This window comes from Berghia stephanieae, chromosome 2 (assembly GCF_034508935.2).
Source record: "Berghia stephanieae isolate SIO BIC M18660-M18661 chromosome 2, UCSD_Bste_1.3, whole genome shotgun sequence".
Lineage (NCBI taxonomy): Eukaryota > Metazoa > Mollusca > Gastropoda > Nudibranchia > Aeolidiidae > Berghia > Berghia stephanieae.
Genome location: NC_088361.1, coordinates 23,909,992 through 23,927,843, shown reverse-complemented (window position 1 = coordinate 23,927,843; position 17,852 = coordinate 23,909,992). Strand labels below are relative to the sequence as shown.

At 35.0% G+C, this 17,852-nt stretch overlaps 1 protein-coding gene and 2 long non-coding RNA genes across 3 annotated transcripts in view; 1 reads left to right on the top strand and 2 right to left on the bottom strand.

Moving 5' to 3' along the window:
* LOC144964537 (uncharacterized) overlaps positions 1-11,928 on the bottom strand; it is a 24,043-nt gene extending 12,115 nt beyond the window's left edge. The window contains exons 1-2 of the mRNA XM_078898957.1: positions 11,387-11,928; positions 838-876 (exon numbers count right to left, since the gene is read on the bottom strand). Coding sequence (XP_078755083.1) covers positions 838-868 — 31 coding nt within the window. The 5' untranslated portion in view covers positions 869-876; positions 11,387-11,928. The remainder of the gene's footprint in view (positions 1-837; positions 877-11,386) is intronic.
* LOC144964539 (uncharacterized) lies at positions 6,413-8,295 on the top strand. Its single transcript, XR_013643871.1, has 2 exons — positions 6,413-6,567; positions 7,378-8,295. It is a non-coding gene; the product is annotated as an uncharacterized LOC144964539 (long non-coding RNA).
* On the bottom strand, positions 6,553-8,488 carry LOC144964538 (uncharacterized). The gene is made up of 2 exons (XR_013643870.1): positions 8,268-8,488; positions 6,553-6,824 (listed from the first exon to the last, which is right to left on the bottom strand). It is a non-coding gene; the product is annotated as an uncharacterized LOC144964538 (long non-coding RNA).
* Positions 11,929-17,852: the final 5,924 nt, after the last annotated feature.

The following is a 17,852-nucleotide window of genomic DNA, read 5'->3' as shown; positions in this document are numbered from 1 at the left end:
TTTGAGATCGCCTATAAGTCTCATCCGGACACAAGCACAGAATCCAACAAAGAGGAATACACTCAAATGCTTACATTATACATTAAAAATAAATATAATAATACATAACAGAGAGGTGATTTACAAGGAAAAAAATATCATCTCCCAAAACAATAACTATGCATTCGACTGTTTCCCTCCCAGCCAGGACTCAGAACAGGGCCAAGTAATCTCATTCCAAGACAAAGACAGAAAGCATGTTGGAAAATAGATATAAGGGGATAGAAGACACAGTATGTACCTCCCTGCCCACTATGGGAGGTCAGGACCCCCACCCAGTATGCATAATTATTTCTGACATTTCCACTCAATAATGAGACACAAATTATACGCACTGAGTAAGAAGGACTCAAAAGAAAACAGGAGTAAGCAGCAATTTTTTGTTCAAATATCAATAGTACTGAACCATTTCATAACCTTCAAAAGAAATACACTGATAAACTGAAAGATTTTGTAACCTTCATCCATCTTCATCTGGACAGGTAAATATAAAGGACGACCACCAATGGTAATTCACACAGTGTTATGCAGGAACCTTAAACATATAAAATGTAAACATAAATATATTCAGCGGAAGACTTTCTGTCTAAGATCCATGGTAGAAGACTGAGAAAGATGGAGGGGTCTTACACAGAGGATAGAATGGGTGGCCGAGGCATCCCAATTGTATGACTAAGAGGCAAAAAGCACTAAGTAAAGTAAGTCACGTCATCTAATAAAAGTAAAATGAAAGATTGACCAGAGCATTTTGTAAATCTGCATAAACAAACAGATATTCAGCCTTACTACTTCACTTACCATGTCGCCCATAGGTACCCTCATCCATCATGCACTGATCTGAAAGAGGAATGAATAATGAAAAAAAAATTAATCAACATTTAAATGATTTTGTACACTGCAGTTATCCAAACTGGAAGTCTTCTTCTTCTTCATAATTACTTATTGACTTAAAATGAGTATAACCCTCAAAATATCATATCCAGAAAATGCAATCCATTTCTGTAGCATTGAGAGGGCAGTGCATGCAATCTTGAAAGGGTGCTTTTCTGTAGAATCAAAAAGTACATTCTTTTCTGACCAATTGGTAGATAGGTAAAGAGGTTGCAACAATTTTTTTCTTAATATCTCCACTCCACTCAATTAATTTGAAATATATTTTTGAATCTTGCAAGAATGAATTTTCAGGTTGATCCCAACCATACATGATTTCTTGTTGCCTTTCTTTCTTTTTATAGCATGGTACAAATGTGACGTGAATGATACCCTTTTTTATTATTTTATAATTTGGTTAGCGATTCTATTTTCAAACTAGACCATCTTTGTTTTCATGTTATCTTTGTGGACTCCCTGTCATTGCTGGTGCTGTTTTCTTAAACCAAGTAATTATGTCTCATCTTCATCCAAATAAAACTCAAGGCTGTCGTGATTTTCAGACATGTCTGCCAAAAGAGAAAACTGATTATTGAATTGGCAGACACCTGTCTGTCAATAAAAATAAACCTGGACTTTTGATTATTGGCAGACCCTGTCTAGCAATAACCGAAAGCCTGGCCTTTTCATTATTATTGGCAGACACATTTATCAAGTTGGCAGAAAGATTTTATGCAAAATGCCAAACTAGGTGTGAAAAAAACAAATATTCTGAAAAAATCCCAGTGGTTATTTGTGTCCCAAATCTGTTAATATCAAGTGATATTTAACACAAGACGAAAGTAAATAGTGCTCAAATGCCAATCCAGCTTTTTGTTAAAAGCAAATGGATCAATGAAATGTAAGTTTTTGACATTTTGAACTGAAACGTCATTTTTCAACCAGCAAGAAACTTGTTAGTTATCAAATCGGTTCATAGTCCACCAACCATTAAAATTTTCACTATCTACCTACCTACCTGTTAACTTTATTGATCTTCTTTTGTTTCTAAAATTTGTTCATTCTGACCACAATTCTGGGGATATTGATGATGGCCGGGAATTTGTTTACTTCGTGGATGAATCCCTAGGTCTAGGTGTTGTTCGCCCCAAAACTGACCACACCTGCTTTTTTCCTGTCTTCTTCATTCAAAACAATACAATTTATAATCATATTTCCACAAAACTAGATCCAACAACATATTATTCGAATCAGAGATGAAATAACTATCAAAACAAGGAAGCAAAGGTGGAGAAAATTATCTAGCTCATGATTTTTAAGATGCATCAATAGTGGTGTGGATAGACAACTCATTAGGCTAGAACACCTTTCATTTTGTTCCTTTTAGCTGCACAGGTTTGAATCCGATCACTCCCCTTTTTTTATGAGCTAGTTTATTCTTTTCTCCTTTTTTGTTTGGCCTTGTTCCATTTCTAAGCATGAATTTCTTAAAATTGTTTTTATTTTTTAAATTTTGTTTATTGTTTTTTTTTCTCTATCTGACCATTTGGTCGCACTCTGAATATTTTTGTTTGTTTACTTTTTAATTATTTATTCTTTTTAGAATATATATACTTTTTGAGATTGGAGTGGGGACGAATATGACAACTTGCTAGAAGGGAACCAAAAGAGAGTGAAATATTTTTTTTTTTAAAGGGAGGGGGTTGGACGGGACATTTATCATTTGCAACGCTCTGTAGAAAGAAGATGGAAATTTTTTTTTTTAAATGGCAGATCCAGGATTCGAACACACAGCGTCGGTTCCGACAAGCCATCTAAAGCAGACAACTTAACGATTCGGCCATGACACCCACATGAATGTCGACACATACCTATATAGTAACCTAATATCCATCGCCTGATATAATGTTGGTTAATTTTATGTTTTTAATAATATTTTATTAACTTTACTAATTTCTATGTAACATTTCGAAACTTTCCATATTCTGGAACATGGAGAAATGTTTAAAAAAGAGCAGATTCAAAAAAGTGTCTGTGTATAACCGTCCATCGTTAATGGCAGACACTGTCTGCCAATAATCAATTTTCTTCTTCTCAGACATGTCTTGAGAATAATCATAGCGAAAAATCAAGTTCAAATTCAATATGTATAATTCAGAGAGTGAATCGTGAAAGAGTGCTGACAAAGAGGAAAGGCAAAAGTTTTTGAAGAAGAAAGGAGACACTAAGGAAAAGTTGGGAAAGTGAGGGATCTAAACTAGTATGGTGGAAGGGGGTGGGGGGGGAGTAGAGGAGGGGATAAAATATCTTATATAAATGAAAAAGTAGAGAGGAAGGAGTGAATCAGAACATCATCTAATATAAGTATAAGTCTAAGTTAAATCTAATTTATCGAATTTATTATTACACTTGCATAAAACATGTATATAAAAAAGATAAATCAACAATCAAACCAATGAAGAAAACTTTCTGCTCCAACCTGTCAGAAAAATTTCAAGTGATTTATCAGATTCTTATTCTTAGGTGTAAAAGTCTTTGAAACTGTAATAGAGCCTATTGGGTTAGACTACCTTTCAATATCTTCTTTAACTTAAACTTTAAATCTACACTAGTTTGAATCCGGTCCCAACCTCTTTTTCTGAGAAATGTTCTGTCTTCGACCAAGATTTTGTTTTCCTTTTTTTTTTTTTTTTTGACTGTGACTGATTAATGATTATTTAAGGCACTTAAATGAAAATTCAGTTTTCAAATGACAGTATAAAATCTGGTTTACTATGATGCAGTATACCATCCCGATGATAAAACCGTTTGAATTTTGTCTCTAGGTTATATAGAAGCAGAGTTATTCAATTTTTTATGCCTTAAAAACACCCAAAATTACTATAGGAATCAGCCTGAAATTAACCAGTAGATTTTTAACCAATCAAAACACGAGATTCGTGACACATCCTCAGAGCCCTGACCCGGATATGGCATTCGGACATGGCTAGGTGGTTGTTTATAAACAATAGTAATGGCTGTGTAGTCTTAGACTAAGCCTGATGCAGAATTCTTTAAATTAAAGAAAATATGGGTAAAAAATGTCAATGGGGCCTTTGTGACAGCGACAGTTGATATCCGGAGAGATCGGGAGGCGTACGATTTTTTCCTTTTATCAAGCCGTGGATCGACAAACCTCGATGCAAGCGATGGATCAGGGCTTGCGCTCGCCCTCACAATCAGCTGAATTTAGCGAAGATCAACAAGAACCGTTACATTTTTTATAAGGTAAGTTGATATTCAACACAATTTATATCAATCATTATCATATTAAAATTGATTTTTTTCATTTTTTTTTTGCCAGAGTTTGTTTTATGATTCTTTCGGTAAACATCATTTCTCTCTTTCACTTTTCACGTTGACTTTTAGAGTTAGAGTCTTGACTCCCGGCCAGTTGGTCTAAGTCTAAGTCTTAATCAAATTCAACATTGTAGAAGTAAGTAGAACGATCTTAGAGACTTAGAGAATACTTTATTTGAGCCGTTCATTTATTAGTACAGTTTAAGACAAGTAGATACGATGTTTATCTCTTATTTACCGTACGGTGATAATAGCCTGACGGTGTGTGAGAGACTATTTTCACCGTACGGTAATATCTTGGTGGACGATTTTCACCGTACGGTGAGAATAGTGTGGAAGGTTATATTCACTGTAAGGTGATAAAAGTGTGGGAGACTATATTCAATATAATGGTTAGAAGGCTATATTCACCGTACGGTGATAATAGTGTTGGAGACTATATTCACTATAATGGTGTGGAAGGCTATATTCACTGTACGGTGATAATAGTGTGGGAGACATTGACAGTAGATGTTACTGTTGTTATTCTTCTAATAATAACAAGAAAACGAGAAGATACATGTTTTACTGATGCTGTCAAATCAAATAATTTCATTTTATCTTTCCAACTTAAATTGCAGCATTTCAAAGATGGTGAACCGAGTAAAAGATTCCCCGATCCTGAACTTGCTCAGTCAAGTTATCAATTGGAACTCAATATCCAAAGTCAAGAACAAAATTAACACCAAGCAAACGTCGGCTTTAACCTCTGAGGGTGAGGGATTCTGATCAGGAATGATATCAGGGTGAGTTTTTGACCGTTATCTCATGTGGCTATGGGTTTTTAAATTCTCAGTGTGTTTTCTTATTAATAATGACATTTGTTTCCTGAATTCAACAAATCAGATAGCAGTAGCAGGTTAAGGTAAATGAGTTGAACCCTGCTTTACTGTTTGAAATCATCAAGGGTGATAGTGAGTGTTGATCAATGTGTCTGATTTTGATGATCAGGTTGAAAAATAAAATTTCCGCGACCCCCAAAATTGAGAAAAGGAAAAGTAGTCTTTTTTTTCAGAGCCATAGGACCAATGTAGCCAGATTTTATTACTCCAGTTTTTACAGTGCATGTCATCCTTCTGGTGGGATGCTGCCAGTGTATCACAAAGTACTTTCCTCAAGACTCAAGGCCTAACAGACCAGCCACCACTGTGTGAACAAGAGACATGGGTCCAGAATCGAACCAGTTCCCTTTGCATGTAAAGCGAGTGCTTTACCAACTGAGCTATCGGAACCACATAATTATATGTAAAAAAAAAAGAAGCACAGAACAGATTATTTTAACAGAGAGATGATTTACAAGGAAAAAAATATCATCTCCCAAAACAATAACTATGCATTTGACTGTTTCCCTCCCAGCCAGGATAAAACCAAGTATGTATGTAATCTCATTCCAAGACAAAGACAGAATGCAAGTTGGAAAACAGATATACAGGGATAGAAGTAGAAGACTCAGCATGTACCTGCCCACTATGGAAGGCCAGGAACCCCACCCAAGAAGTAAATTTAGCATTTATTTGCTTATTGTCTTATGTTTAGCTTTGAGATCTCGGGGTATGACATTCTGACTTGTTTGAGTCCCTCTGTGACTGTGTGTGCAATAAGTTGGGTCCTTGGAAAAAAGCTCTTTACTTACTTTTTCTTATCATAAATAAAAACCTGGATCTTTCATAAACAGCAATCTCCACTAAACATGCCAAAAACGCTTTACAAGGGGTCGACAGCAACACTCAACATGTAGGATGAGACACGACACTTAGGCGATATTACACTTTTTTTTTGGACAGTGACAACGCTGTTGACCAGTTACTCATTTTACACCCACATAAGGTGAGAAAATCTGAGTAAAGAGCCTTTCCAAGGGCTCAACTTTACACCACTCGGGATGCGAACCCAGACCTTTTGGTCCAAAGGTGTATGACCTACTCCAGACCACATAACCGCACTTATAAAATAAAACTACCTGGATGGTAATCTTACAAGATAGTCATAGCGCCTTATTGTCGTCATGTCTGGTCTACATACTCAATGTACCCCCACCTGGTGGATAAAGTCTTACCACAAGACCATAAAGTGCATAAACACATCAATGTCAGAAACGTTTACATTTTGTTCTTTTTCAGAGACGGTCATGAAAGAACACTAATTTTGAAGCAACCAATCCCGAAAATGGATCCGCACCAGAACCTATGGATACTGAAGTGGTCAACAGGGAGACTGAAAACAAAGAAAATGAACTAAGGGATAACAAGGAAAATGAACAAAGGGTTATTCCAAATTTAGGTATGACTTTAATAACACATAAAAGAAATGACAAATTGTATAATTTTTACTATGTGGAAAGAGTACAGTGAGCCTGTTGAACAGTTGAATGTTCAAGATTTTGGGCATCCGAAGTGCTGATTAGATACATCCTGCCACTCATGACTATATTTCACCACGCTCTCTGGAGGATCAAAATTTATCAGACATGGAAGTGCCAAATCCCAACAACTGATAGAAGTTTCAGATGACACAGTCTTCTCACCAATGAGAGGAGCCTAGGAAATAAAAAAAAAGAAAGCATGAAAAGAATAAGAATATTTTTAAAAAATCAATGATTTTATGAATATGTGATAAATTTATTTTAACCGCCTGAAAAAAAAAACATAGATTGTCTGGAGTCAAACAACTTGCTGCCTTGGGCAATTTCTATTTAAAATACTTTTCTCGGGCCCATTAGAATAGAAACATAAATGTTTTATTCAATTCCCTTCCTCTTGACTTGCAACTACCTTTTTAAAAAAGGCATAGATGTACAGGTGTCAGTCTTAATCTGCATATCCAAAATGTTGGGTATTAGATATGCAGGCTACCAGTCTCTATATAGCTGGACATAAATAAAACACTGTTCATACATAGAATACCTATGACAGAGAAAAAACAAACTTCTAACTGGATAGTACTGTTAATGCAATTCCAGACATTGTAAGTGGGTAAAAGTAAAAGTGGGTGGTCTCAATAGATTCAATATTCTTACCCAGATTAATTACAGTTTGTTGATTTAGTCTCTGCTGGACAACTAATTGCAAAAATAATTTCATTTTATTTCAGATTCTAACATGACACTGTTAGCAGTGGTTGCAGAGAACTTATCACTGAAAGAAGAAGTCTTTTTGCTTAAGCAACAACTGAAGGAGTCTAAGAGACTTCACGCCCAAGAATTATTAAAAGGAGAGGAACTTAAGAGGCTGCTGTTGTCAAAAAAAAACCAAAACGGACGCAGATAAATGCAGTCACTCACTGACCATTGAACACCTGCACCATCACGGACCGAAAGAAGCTGTAAAGAGTTACACTGGTTTCGTGTATGAAGATTTTGTAAAAATATTCATCTTTGTAATTTACCATATCAACACAAATGAAAGCAACACGTTGCTTGCCCATTATAGATCAATTTTTACTTGTTATGATGAAATTGCGTCAAAATTACACTTTCTTGCATCTTGCCAATTTATTTAAAATATCAAGAAATGATGCAGGATGTCTATTTAGGGCATGGATCAATTACTTGTATTTCAGGCTTGACAGTTTGCCAGTATGGCCCGATCGGGACACCATTAAGAATAACATGCTACAACATTTTTTAAAAGATTTTCCGGACACACTAGTTTTTCTTGATGGTATAGAGATAAAGACAAACAGGCCCAAGGCCTTAAAAAATCAAAGTCTATTGAATTCAGACTATAAGCCTTTTAACAATGCCAAAGTAGGCACATCAGTATATTGTTCATGGGATCTTCTGTTCCCCCTTCGAACCATATCCCTTTGTCTTGCTTTTCCTTTGATACTTTCAACTTCAGATCTACAACTTCTCCCCCTATCATCTGGCACTCAAATGATTTAATTGTGTCGCAAGTGCTGTAAATCCCCTAAAATCAAACAATCTACCCTTGTAACAATGCAGATTGTTTTGTCCCAATGATTTGAATGCATTTTATTACCTGCTCTTCTCAATAGCTGCCATGACTGGTCGCAGCTTTACATTCCTACGTGGTTTGGGAATAACCATGGAGGTAATGGGCTCGGGATCAGTTCTTGGGCCACGAGGTTTACTCCATTGTTGTGGAAGGCTTGTGTGCAGCTTGGATCTGTAAGTATATCTTGTAATCCAGCTTGCAGCCAATTCTTCAGTGTAAGGATTACTGCAACAACATGGTAACATTCACCAGATATGCTGCAAGTAAAATTTAAAAACAAATGAAAACAACACTTGTTTGTAAAACCTGCTCGGAATGAAAATTATATCACATATTTAGATGATGAGTCATATTATTTTTAAAATGGTGTATAGGATGGCTAACCCCCTTTTTAAGTTGAATTAAAAAATATTATGCCAAATCGAGCTAATGGATCACACTTGACAAAGGGTATTCGAGGTAAAATGATGCTAGAAAGTGAATTTAAAGTTAAAATAATCAAAAATATTTAAAATTTAGATAATCACTCTACAATAAATCAATAAACTACATTCACTCTCCGCAATTAAAAATTAATCTAATCCAAGTCTCATATTTTTTCGTGCGGCTATGTGGTCTTGTGGTATGACACTCGCTTTTGGATTGGAAGGTCCTGGGTTCGAGCCTCACTCAGCGCATAGTTGAGTCCTTGGAAAAGGCTTGTTACTCACATTCTCTCACCGTACTCAGGTGTAAAATGAGTACCTGGCCGTTAACAGGGTGTCTCTGTCCGAAACAAAAAATGTAATATTGCCTAACAGGCGTCATGACCTGTCCTAAATGTTAATTGTTGCTGTTGGCCCAGAACCCATTGTAAAGCGCTTTGAGCACGTTTAGTGGATGCTGCGCCAATAATTTTTAACAAAATTTTTGTAAATAAATTCAATTCTTTGCATCTACAAACGCACTCCCAACATATCTTTCTCAGGCTGTGAGTCACAAATATTACTATTTTAATTTCCCGCATAGCTCAACTGACTTAGTAATTGATTCCCTTGAAATGGCATACATAATAATTGGTCTCTAACTCTAAAGCATCATATTTTACCTGATGGCCCAGTCCACAAATTTTATGTTTGCGTTTTATAAATATAAATATAATAAAAAGCATGTTTCCTTAGAAGACTTTTTTTCTTTCATTTCCTAATCTAATTAAAGTTCTCTGTACCAAATCCCTGAAATAATTAACTCAGAAAGACTGAAATGATATTTATTTAGGGCCAACTGCCTAGAGAAGCAGTTGAAAATTTATAGTGGAAAGAACTTTAGAGAAAACTAAAATTCCTTAACTGGGCATCAAATCATAGTCATTGATACACTAAAGATGCTAATAAAAAAAATAATAATAATAATGATAATGATATGATCATAATAAGAATGATAACAATAGTAATAGATATTTGTGAGACTAAATAATGCAAGAAATTATGGAATCGATGTAAAAATGAAATACTTTCCCATCATTTTGGCACTCATAAACTGAGAGAGGCAACTTAATGTGATGCAAATTAAAATTACTTTAAATTTGTAAAAATAGACTTAGTGATCATTGTCATCATGAACTTAGTACTAGTAATTCTGATAATCGTATACCTGTGATTTAAAAAAATTAATAAGGGCACTTAAGTTTGTTTATTTCTATCAATAAAACAAGATATATAGATATTTTTTAAATAATCGGATTGAGCCGATGCTCTACTGAGCCAATGCAAACAACAGGGGCACACATAAAACACAACTCTAACTCGCCTACACATGACAGTACAACTCTTTTGTTCTCCCTTTACTTACGTTCGCTTAACTCCCATCCCCACCACTTTTTTATGTAGTAACGCTTTCTACAAAACTGAATTCATGAAGACCAAGATGAAAAAGACATACGTCACCTAACATTTAACATTTCATTGAAATTAATCTTGTTTCACAACCCACATGACTGACTGACCGATGAGATGACTTGTCTAGCGTCGTGATAATTTACACAGTGCAGAAGAGGACGATGCATAGAAAAATAGAAATCGATTGTAACTTTAAACAGTAGTTTTAAAAATGAAACTCAGCTAAAATTGAACACTTACCCTGCTTTGTATGAGCAGTAGGCATCCACTGCCTTCTTTTCCCTCAAAACTCACGTCGTGGGGCTTCTCGCTCTTCGGTTGGCTTCGATAAACAGAAGCAAAAACATCAAAAATTTCATTCTCCTTTTTAAATATTTTAACATATTTTTATAGGCAAAAAGCTTCCTCTCGTGTTTTTTTGCCAGGATGTCAATTTATGTGGTAAATAATTTTGAGAAATATCCTCAGGGAGCTCGCTGACTGCCATCGTGATAGTGTAAGATAAAGAAAGAAACCAACATGAATGACCGAATCCGTGTCATGACCGTCGTCAAAAGGGGGTCAAGATCAAGAGGCGCGGTTAATTCCCCCTGCACTACCCGTTTATTGGGCACCAGCTGACTGAAAAAACGAAAGGGGATTCCCCTGAAACACTGTGACGTCACAAGGCTAGGAGCCAATGACCGACGCTGACCACGGCAGTCCAAGCTGAAATGGCGTTACTTTGGTAGATTTTGAATTGAGTGTGATTTTATGGAATGCTCAAAGGGTATCCTGGAAGCAGTTTTGAAAGTTGAAAATGGTATCATTGGAAAGGAAAATGATTGAATTTTATGATTATTTATGTTTTAAGGGGATTTTTTCATGAATGATGATAAACGGCTTGATTTTCTTGCCCACTACAATTAAGCTATCTTTCTATTACTATATCTTCTAAATGAATTTAAGGAGGGAAATGGTAATTGTACCAAATGATAGGGCGTTCAATGCCCTTTATTTTGGTATTTAATTTATCCAATTCTGTAAATAAATACCAGAGATATCTCAATTTAACCAAGCCGTGGTTTTAGCCTGCAGCTCACAAACGATAACTAGCGGTCACACAGGTGAATGGGAGAACTGTGACACAGATTTAGCCATTCATTTAAGTGCCTCTTCTAGAAAACTGGTAAACTGGGAACGATGAGTGAAAGCCATTAGAAGTCTTAATAAAAGGTAAAATTGAAACAGGAAACATTTTAAAGTCATCGGCTTTCTTTAGCTTACCTGGTCTTGACTCTTGATTCTTGGTTTATGAATATGAATATGGCTCTCAACAATGAAGTGAACTCTATTGTCAATAATTAGATTTGGCCGTCTACCAAAAAATTCTTGAATAAGTGTCTCCGAACAATAAGTCTAATCTTTTCACCAACATCATAATGTTTGGAATCTTTATGCAATCAAAATTAAGACAAAAACAGTTACAGAAATTATGGTGGATTGTCTTTGAAGCTGAAGACTAAAAAAAGTCACTTCTTAGCCACTGGAAATCTTCACTTCACTGGTCATCTTCATGACTTCATCCAGGAGAGGAGTAGCCAGGAGTAACAAAATGCCCATATAGACAATTATGTTGAATTTATAGCCGTTCTAATAATTTGGGAAACATAAGATGTGAGATTATAATGCTCCAATCGAATTCATGAGACATTTAAATTTTCAACGGGTCTATTAATTTCAGTGACTAATTGGCTTGGCCCAGGGGTACCTCTATAGGTTTATTTTTGTTCTCTCCCGTGTTACGTCATTATGAAAATATTTAGAATGATCTCCCCTGGTTCAAGTCTCTTCGGTATCGATAATTATCGATCGATACATTGATTTAGGCTACTATCGTATCGAAAGTCTGTGGTGGGTGGCTAGTGGGTGGGAGTCAGGGAAGTGTACACCAGTTGGGAGTGAACCTGAGACTATGGGTTTCGGCGGGTTTCGTAAAAAAAAAAATGTCGCAATACCAGGAGGGTATTACTTTTTTTTAACCCGCCGAAACCTCATATGGTCTCAAGTTCATTCTCCTTGCTTCCCAACTCCCATAGTCGGCTTCAATTTCCACTGGTATCCATCTCACACAGTCCCAGGTTCCCTCCCCACTGGTGGGCACTTCCCTGTGTCCCGGGTTCAATCCCCATTGGTGCCCACTTCCCATAACTTTCGACGATTTCGGTAGGTTTCGAAAAAGAGAAGTATCCTTCTGAGTTCACTCTCCACTGGTATCTCGGTACCTCTCGTAGTCCCAGGTTAATTCCCCATTGCTTTCCACCTCCTATAGTCTCGTTCATTCTTCCCTGGTACCCAACTCCCATAATCGGCTTCAATTCCCACTGGTCTCCATCTCCCACAGTCCCAGGTTCAGTCCCCACTGGTGTGCACAAGACCCCGGTTCATTGCCCATTGGTGCCCACCATAGTGCCCACTTCCCCTAACTTTTGACGATTTCGGAAGGTTTTGAAAAAGATAAAAAGATAAGTTTCCTTCTGGAATCATTGTCACTGGTATCTACCTCTCGTAATGCCAGGTTCAATCCCCATTGGTGCCAACCTCCTGTAGTGTCAGGTTCATTCTCCTCTGGTACCCAAATCCCATAGTCCAGCTTCAATTCCCATAGATATCCATCTCCCATAGTCCCAGGTTCACTCCCCACTGCGTCGGGTGTCGTAAAAAAGTAATACCCCCCCCCTCCCGGTATTGCTTTCTTACGAAACCCATAGTCCCAGGTTCAACCCCTCACTACTACCTCCTTCCCATAACGTCGGATAGTATCGGGTTTTGTAAGGAGAAACTAATATCATATCGTCGTCCCCCCCCCCCCCCCCCCCCCCCCCCCCACACACACCTCCAAAAAAAAGCCACTATACATTTGACAGTCTCCCTCCAAGCAAAGGATTCCTGCAGGACCAGGCAGAAAAAAAAGAGCAATCTCAATCCTCAATAAACAGACAGGGAACAAATAAAACATATGGGGGGCATGGGGGGAGAGAAGACACAGCATAGGTGATCTTTCTCGATCTCCCCATGTCCTGATGGAAATTCCACCCACGTTGTTAGTGGAGAGGGATACCCGGTGAAGAAGAAGTCATGAAATAATATAGAATGAGGGAGGGGGTATATCTTTCTTTTTATTTTTTTTTTTAGATCCTGTATGAAAGACTAGCTGTTGACGACGACGAGGATGATGATGATGATAGTAATGATGATAATGGTGATGACGTGACGACGACGATGATGATGATAAGGAAAGTTAACCAATAAAATTTATTGTAATATAAAAAGACACCCTTTTATTTTTCATATTAATATCAAACAAAATTCCTGACAGCACAAGCCTGTCCATTCATGTACATGCCAATCATGAAACTAACACTAACACTAATAATAACAATATTAATAATAATAATAATATTAATAGTAATAATAATAATAATAATAATAATAATAATAATAATAATAATAATAATAATAATAATAATAATAATAATAATAATAATAATAATGCAGGTGACTGCACAAGTAAATATTTATGGAACGGACCAAAAAAATTTTTAAAAATAAAAAAAAAAAAAAATAATTATACAAAAAAAAAAAAAAAAATTTTTAAAAACATCTAATCAGCTAATTTGTCAAATGCAATGGATTAAGTATATTCTGTAATATATAAATCTGGGAACCACTGAAATTGAATCATATAATTATTTCCTTCTGCTAAAATAATATTTACCTACCATTTTAAATCTGCCTGCCCTATCTTCATTTATAAAAGAACTAAACACTACCTATAACGTGGAGTCCTAATCTTCATTTATTGAGAAACTAACACTATTTATAACATGGAGTCTAAGTCCTAATGGTAATGCCCCTCCGCTTATTTTGTTGACATCAGGCAAGGACCCTTCGGTCCTGGCACCAAAGGCGTGGAAAACGGCAATTACTTCAATCATTCCAAATTGAGATGCATTGTATTTATCAACATTGATATGCATGTAGTACATTATATCAATGTAAGATTTTCATTTAAAAAGCATTAAATATGTGTAAAGCGCCTCAAGAAACCCTGGATAATTGGTTTATCACTGGCGATACACACTGAACAAAAATCTTTTACTAACTTTGGCATGGGAAAAAATGTTATATATCGATTGATTAAGATGACCCCTAGCTTGTCAAAAATGCCCTAAAAGTCTAAACCTGATAAATTTAACCTCACTCAGAAGTCTCAGGTTTAAGACAAGTTTTCATCATCTGAATATATCAGTTTATGAAATAAAAGTTCTGTGGTCAAAATGAAAAACCGAGTGTTGTCAGAGTTCGGCAGTTTAAAGTTGCCATATTTATTTCTATCAAAATATCTAAAGAATAAAAAATAAAGGGAGGGGATGGGGCAGGGGGGAATGATTCCCAACATACCAGCACCAATTCAGATGCATTTCAAATCAAATAAAATGGCTTAAAATTGTCGACCATCATGAATAAAGTAAAAGGGTTATTATAGAACAGAAATCATTAAAAACAAAAAAATAAGAAAAGCAACAACAAAACAAGACAAAGACGTGAAAACTTATAATTGTGATTTATCATATATACAGATGTTTTATGTTTAGTTTTTAAGTGTTTTACAGCGTCTGCGAGTTATTTAGGTCATTTCAGCACCAGTAAAAAAATAAGAAAATGGAATATTCAAAAAAGTTATAGATTTACAATTGAAAGCACACAAGAAAAAGTAAGAGAAAGGGGGAGGGTTCAAATATGGAACTCACTTAAATTCCAAAAGCACATTATCTGTGTACTCAGTTTGAGATCACCCAAAAGTCTCATCCAGACACAAACATGGGTGCCCACTAAGAGAAATACACTCAAGTGTTTACAAACCAATATATATTTACAACAACAACAAAAAACTACATAACAGGGAGATGATTCACATGGAAAAAAAATATCATCTCCCAAATCTATAACTATACATTTGACTGCCTTGCACCTTGTAAACCATAAACAATATAGCACATTTCATATAGGGCAAAAAGGGAAAGAAATTTTTAAAATACACAAAATACACATCTTGAGCAAAAGGAATTACAACACAGTGCATATTACATAAAGATCTTTTTTTTTTTTTTTGGTTTGTGCTTGTTGGTCAAAATTCTAATTATCTGAGTTTTAGTCAAATAACACAAAAAAATTAAATTAAAAGTGAAATCAAAAGTTTGGCACAATGCAAGAGAAATATTAAAGATATTGTGTAAATTGAACCGCAAAAAAAAAATTTTGATTTACTTTATACAGCAATGCATGTGTGTTACCAATCGTATCAAAACAGTATTATGTCAGGATGTACTAGGTGCCAAAATGTTAATTTAAAATCAAAACAAACAATCAGAAATACGACTGTTCAGTACTTTGCACTTGAAAGGAACAATATTCATTCTCCTCATTTAAACCTATAAACTTAACTCAAATCTCATGCTGTCCAATATGCGTTCCATTTTAATTTTAAGAGTCTAAATCACCCTGACTTAATAAATTTTTTAAGGCCAAGGATTACATATATCTCCAACAGACAGGTTCACCCCAAGCAATTCAAGACTGACTCATCAACATCATTGTTGCATGTAGGTTTCACAACCACGAACTATTGGGAAATTTAGCCTCTATCCACCTCTTCAATTTAATGTAGCTGGATTAGCCGCAAAAGTTTAAATAGATATGTTTGCTGATTGGACAATTCATTATTCATTCTTATCCAAAAGATCATTAGAAAAGCTTTCTTGAGATGTTTCCAAAAGGATAATTCCATTGATTTAACTCGACTGGCACTGCAACAATGTATAAAATCATCATAGTTAATAATAATCAAACAGTGTCTGATATTGTAAAAACAAAAAACAAAACGAAAGAAATAATAATTATAATTTTTAAAAGGCATAACAAATAATTTCAACTTCAACTGAATCTTTCATTTTGTAGTTTTTGCTAAAATGTTATTCAAGCATTCCAATCTCCAAACAAAAAGTGTTGTGGTCAATCAAACATCTAAATAATAGTTATTGTTGTTATTTTCCATAGGTTTCTAAAATTGTAGACTATAACAAATCTATTTATGTTACTAACATTTCACATACTCATATTTGCTGTTTGTGAGTTTTTGGAAGGTTAAGATCATAATTGCGCAGTTTAGTAAACTAAAACTCAGCTAACACATACATGATACAATTTTCAAAAAAAGCAATTACATAAAGCAGATATACGAGGGTAACGATATGCACCAATGAAGGAATAGAGAGAATGTAATACACATAAAATGGAGGATAATTTTAAAAAGTCGTTAAAAAAACAAATAGTACATATATATTGAATGACTGCTTTATCAGTTATGTGACATGTGTATAGAATTCAAGTAAAAGCTCTGTAATGAAATTGGAAAAAAAAATAGCTCCAAAGGAAATAACTTAAGCTGAATTCAATTGTGACCATCACTGATGGATAATAGTTTTGTTTTGCTTCTTTTCTTTCTTTTTTTTTAATCAACAAGTCCAAACTGCTAAACCCATTTGTGACAAGAACGCATTCCCCTTTGAGTTTGTTTGATAGAACCAACAGTGCTTGCAGGCCATTAAGATTCTACCACTGTCTTGGAAAGGAAGATGGTAGACATCATTCAGGGTATTAGAGCCCAGTGCCTTCTTAAGTCACAGACAACATAAAAAGGTAAGATTAGGAAAAATTGTTCACATGAGCAGCAAGCTGAACCTGTGTTTAGACTAAGGCCATCCAAAGTTTCAAACAAAAAGATGGTTTCTTACACAAATTCTTTGAATGAGATCATTTCCAGATGGAAAAAAAAAAAATATCTCATCCTCATAAAATATAGCATGGATTCCACCATCCTCCTCCTCCCCCCCTTCTCTCTCTCTCCCCTCCCTCCCAAATTATTAATGTAACGTGCACTGCAAAAAATGAATCAATTAGTCAGGCTCCTATCCTGGTTACAGATGTAAAACACGAGAGAAATAAAAAATCACTCCCAGCAATTTCCTTCCCATTTGGCAAAAAGGCCAATTTCAGTTTCAGAGGATCTACTGAAGTATCAATAATAATTATGACGGTAATAATAATAATAATAATAATAATAATAATAATAATAATAATAATAATAATAATAATAATAATAATAATAATAATAATAATAATAACAATAATAATAATAATAATAGCAATCATAACGACAAATTTTATGAAAAATTCAAATCAGGAATGTTGTGGCACTCAAAGACAGTGTAATTTAAACACACTGAAAATAATCATATATTTACATATGGCTCTGTTTAATTTGAAATTAATAGAAAAATTTCATATATGGGAACATAATACTTTCATAATGCATTGACATCAAAACCATCTCAAATTACAATTATTTTGACATGACGTTCACATTTTAAAAGTAAAATATCACATTTTATTTGCTTTAAATAACTTGAGAAAACATCCTTTAAAAATAAAAAATCCTTTTCTTCTTTACTTTTTTCAACGACTACATAGATTGCATATTATGATCAATTGAAAATCCTTAATTATCATTTCATATTATCTCACATTCACACAAATGTGTCGTTGTGGTGTAGACTTATGGGCTTGAACATACAAAAAGGACCTAAATTACCTATGTATGTCCATAGCAAAGACATTTTGTTCACATTCT